Genomic DNA, 5,000 nt, shown 5'->3' with positions numbered 1-5,000 from the left:
ACACTGACAAAGCTCTCCAGAGAATGTCAGGTGTGTGTGTGTGTGTGTGTGTGTGTGTGTGTGTGTGTGTGTGTGTGTGTCTGTGTGTGTGTGTGTGTGTGTGTGTGCGCGTGCGCCTGTGTGTCTGTGCATGTGTGTGTGTGTGTGTGTGTGTGTGAGAGAGAGAGAGATAAGGAGAGGGTCTATGGGGTTGTGGGGTTGTGGGGTGGTTTGGTCTTTGGTTTGTCATTGTTACCTGAGAAAACACTGGTCCTGGTACTGCTCTTGGATACAATTGTGTTCTAATACACTCTTCTTGGACACAAAGTGCATCCCTAGACTGAATGACTAGAGCTAAGTCTCCTGCTCCTCGTGTGCGGCTGGATTGCATTTCTTCCATAAGGTTGTCTATGGCACCAGAGAAGCACACCAGCCAACTGGGGCTTAAAGGGGCTTTAGTAGGGGGAGACTCAGGGCCTCCTTTACCCCAGCCTCCCATGGAGGAGAGAGAGAGACTTCCTTTCCCCAGAGAGAGGAGAGGAGAGAGAGACTCCTTTGTGAGAAGAAAAAAATTGGATACATCTGAGGGCACAATACTTGTTAGAGTGTCACTAAATGAGGAAGTGAGTGCATATTGACAATATTTGATGTACTGTATTATACTATTCATTACCCCTCTACTTATATTATCATATTCATAAATAAGTTTCATTTGACATATTTCATAAGTTTCCTTTCATTTATAAACCATAAAGTAGTATTTATTCAGTTTATTTTCTTTTCTTTCTTGATTTGTATGTGTTGACCTTATTGTTTCCAAGCAGATATTGCATCTGTTTGTATTGTTGTTCTGTATGTCTGCTTTGGCAACACTGCTTTAATGAGTCATGCCAATACACCTTTGAATTGAATTGAATTGAATGAGAGAGAGAGAGAGAGAGAGAGAGAGAGAGAGAGAGAGAGAGTGTCAAGCACTTACTTGCACCCTGCTATGTTGTCCAGCTGTTCAAAACCATGCCATGGTCTGACCTGTCCATCTCAATCTCTGTTTGTTTGCTGTGTGTGTGTGTGTGTGTGTGTGTGTGATTTGCTTACAGTTCACCTCAGCCCAGAGAGAGAAAAGAAAGTGGTGTTTCTTACTGCCCGCGTGCACCCAGGAGAGTCGCCAGCCTCCTTCATCTGTCAAGGCAAGTCACTCTCCTCTTCCTGCCCTCTCTCTCTCTCTCTCTCTCTCTCTCTCTCTCTCTCCATCTTCCTCCTCTTCCTCCTTCTTTAGTATAGTTTAATTTAGTTTAGTTGTTTGGGACCATGCACAGTTTAAGCCCTGTGCCAGAGTTAGCTAAACAGCTCATTTAGCCTACATCTGTGGTCCCAGGGCCATCTCTTTCTCTCTCCCATTCTCTCTCTCTCTCTCATTCCTGCCACTTTCTTATGCTCTATTCTTTCCCTGTCCTTTCTCTATCCTCCTCTCTTTCCTCCCTCACAACTCCAGCAGGTGTCAACATCAGGTTTGTTTTTTCTATGCTACGCTATGCTGATAGTGATACCAACCTGAAGTGCAAGAGATTGTGTGTAAAGCCAGGAGGTCATGCAGGCTGTTTGGTTTCCACGTGGTGGAACTGTGGTGAGATGACTTCAGCGATATAGCCTCTCAAATAGCCAGTTTAGCCAAACGCTTTTTGCACAGCCGAATAATGGCGGACGTTGCGACTCCAGCGATATCTGATGGCGCGGCCCGTAACATAGGTGTGTGTGCTTTTGAAACTGTGGTGGCGTAGGGTGCTGCTGAGCAGGGATAAAGCGGACTCATGGAGAGGGACGGGGATTTAGGAAAGTCATTATGCGGGGTATTTGTCCCTCATCTGTTTACGACGGCGCCTAAACTGCCGCCTCTCGGCAGCGTGAGACGACACAGACACATAAGCTGACAGACAAAGGGCTTAAAGGCCTCCCCCTGTCCTCATACTTCATTATTGGACAATTTCACATCATCTTTTAGGGGATATTTTCTGTTGTCTTTTTTCATTTGACTGATATCCTTCAGGAGAGCAGGAGATATTTTTTTTCAAATCTTTTTCTCATTTTCTCTTGCATCCTTTAGATTAGCTTCATAATGTTTTGACTTTTTTTTATTCTGTTTCCATTTGACAGAGATCCTTTATTAATATACCATAATCCTGTAGTTCTTCTTCTTTTTTTTGTCTTTTCTTATCCTTTCATAGGGCATCATAGTGGTGTTTGTGATGGAGTTTCTTCTCCTTGGATAGATCTCCTCTGGCTTGGCATCCTACAATGTTGACGTTTTGAAGTCTCTCCTATATATGTGACTGATAGCCTTTAGTAGTGTACTGAGAGGTGGTGGCAGGAAGGAAGCAGTTCTGTGCTCAATGTCACTTTCAACTCCAGCTGAAGAGGCCAGCACTAGTCTCACTCCCTCCCTCTTCTCTCTCTCTTCTCTTTCTCTGTCTTCTCTTCTCTCTCTCTCTTCCCTCTTTCTCCTCTCCAGTTTACTCTCCTCTCATTCTCCTCTTCTATTCTCCCTCTCTTCTCTGGGAGTGGCAGGGCTCTGGTGGAGAGGGGGGACGGTGGTGTATAGCGTATGAAGGAGAAGGTGGTTTGTTATTTTCTTTAATAAGGAAGAATGTATTTGTGGGTTTAAGGGAAGTTTGTTACTGTTGTGTATGGATCCTGTGTTTCAGTGAGATGGTGCCATGGCTTGATTGATTCAGTAAATGGGTGATAAAGCTCCTCTCCTCTCCTCTTTCCTCTCTCCTCTCCTCTCCTCTCCTCTTTCCTCTCTCCTCTCCTCTCCTCTCTTCTCCTCTGCTCTCCACTCTCCTCTCCTCTCTCCTCCCCTCCTCTCTTCTTCTGTTCTCTCTTCTCTTCTGTCTCCACCCCAGTTGTGCAGATGTGCATGAGTAGCTCAGGAAGTGTGAGCAATCAGCCGCAGCACCATGTGGTCTGGCCCATACCTGTACAACACACACACACACACACACACACACACACACACAGCCCGACCCCCCTCGCCACATTGACTCAATTAGTGAGCTTGTTATGCCTCCATTAGCTCTAATGAGTGGGACAGAGGAAGAGGTGATGTTAGTGGTGGGGGGTGGGGGGGGGGTTTAAGCGACCGCTAACCGTCACATTGACCTCTCCCTGTATCTCTCTCTCTCTTTCCCACCCTCTCTCTCGCTCTCTCCCTCTACTCTATCGTCCTCTTCTCTGTTTGTTGTTTGCCTGTCAATTATCCTCTGCCGGCCTCAGGGCAACAGAGACATTGCTGAACAGACTGACACTATTGACATCTCTCTCTCTCTCTCCATCTCTCTCTCTCTCTCCATCTCTCCATCTCTCTCCATCTCTCTCTCTCCATCTCTCTCCATCTCTCTCTCTCTCTCCATCTCTCTCTGTCTCTCATTTCAGACAGACAGTATTATCTCTTTGACTGTGAGAGGGATATGGGCTGTGGGCTAATCAGCTCCTGTGTGTGGGCCGCTTTTATCCCTCTGCCAGCTCCATCCCATTTGTATTGATTGAGGCCGGATGGCTCCGATTTCCTCTCTGATTTTCAAATGCCCCTTCATGTCCTTTACTTCTTGTCCCATCCAACACAATTAGCAGGGGCCTTGAGCGCTGTCTTGGGTTGTCTTTCTAAGTGTGTGTGTGTGTGTGTGTGTGCGTGTGCGTGTGCGTGTGCGTGTGCGTGTGCGTGTGCGTGTGGTGTATTTAAACTTTTAAGCGCAAAAAAGAAATCTATTTTAATTGCTATTCTAGACAGGGTAGACATGTCCTTGTTTACATCATGTGTCCGTGGTGACAGAGTGGCGTGGTGTGTCTGTCCTCTTTCAGGATTTATCGACTTCCTGGTCAGCGAGCATCCCGTGGCCCAAATCCTTCGGGACCATGTGGTCTTTAAAGTCGTCCCCATGCTCAATCCAGATGGAGTCTATTTGGGAAACTACAGGTAAGGCATTGCTCCACTATGACATTAACTTGACTACAGCAGAGGATACAACCAAGTTAAGTGTGCTGCATGCTGCTTGTTGCATAGTTTCAACATTTGCTTTTATTTATCAAAACCCCATACTCAACAAAAACTTGATCATATTTCTCTATATTAGGAAATATGCTGGTTAGAAAATGTTGTCATTCACAAAGTCCTGCATCACGTTGCTTCTTTTGCTAATTATTTGACTTACATGTAAGGACACACTCCAATGTACTGTAAGGGCACCACTATTTGTTGAAATTCTGAGTTGGAGGCAAAGCATGATGGGATATGGAATGTCCAGTGAGCTGGCCAGGAGCTCATTTGTTCGCTCTCTGTGGATGTGCTCGCCTCCCTCTCTCTCCCCCCCCCCTCTCTCTCTCTCTCTCCATCTCTCTCTTTCTCTCTCTCCATCTCTCTCTTTCTTTCTCTCTTTCGATCTGTCTCTCTCTCTCCCTCTCTCTCTGTCTCTTTTTCTCTCTCTCTCTCCCTGCCCCCTCTCCCTCTCTCTTTCTGTCTTTGTTGACAGTTGAGCTCAGCGTAATTGCAGCGGTGGTTCAGCGTGTTGCGGATAGCTTAAATCAATTCCCAGCAGCAACCCCCCTGCTGTCTGCTGTCAGTCCACACGCATGCATGTATGCAGTCACACACAAAAGTCAAAGACACACAAGTCTCTCCGCTCTCATTCTCTCTCCCGATCCACAACCCTACCCCCTTCTCTCTCTCTCTCTCTCTCTCTCTTTCACACACACACACACACACACACACACACACACACACACACACACACACACACACACGCAAACACATCTATATGGATACACACATGCTTCCTGTGAGGGGCTTTGGAGAATGATGCACACACACACACACACACACACACACACACACACACACACACACACACACAAGCACAAACTGTACAAAAACACATATGAACACACACATTTTACAATATGATTAGTCTAGACCACTGTTCTGTGTGTGTGTGCGTGTGTGTGTGTGTGTGTGTGTGTGTGTGTGTGTG

The 5,000-nt window shown here is 46.3% G+C and overlaps 1 protein-coding gene across 2 annotated transcripts in view; it reads left to right on the top strand.

Annotated features, from left to right (window-relative positions):
* Window positions 1–5,000, top strand: part of agbl4 (AGBL carboxypeptidase 4) — a 384,426-nt gene that overhangs the window by 337,716 nt on the left and 41,710 nt on the right. For both annotated transcript variants that reach the window (XM_062556080.1, XM_062556078.1), the window contains exons 7-8: window positions 1,077–1,166; window positions 3,835–3,949. In XM_062556080.1, coding sequence (XP_062412064.1) covers window positions 1,077–1,166; window positions 3,835–3,949 — 205 coding nt within the window. The remainder of the gene's footprint in view (window positions 1–1,076; window positions 1,167–3,834; window positions 3,950–5,000) is intronic.

Source organism: Sardina pilchardus, chromosome 15 (genome assembly GCF_963854185.1).
Source record: "Sardina pilchardus chromosome 15, fSarPil1.1, whole genome shotgun sequence".
Classification (NCBI taxonomy): Eukaryota; Metazoa; Chordata; class Actinopteri; order Clupeiformes; family Clupeidae; genus Sardina; species Sardina pilchardus.
Note: the sequence above shows the minus strand (reverse complement) of the source record. Positions and strands in the feature narration are given on the sequence as shown.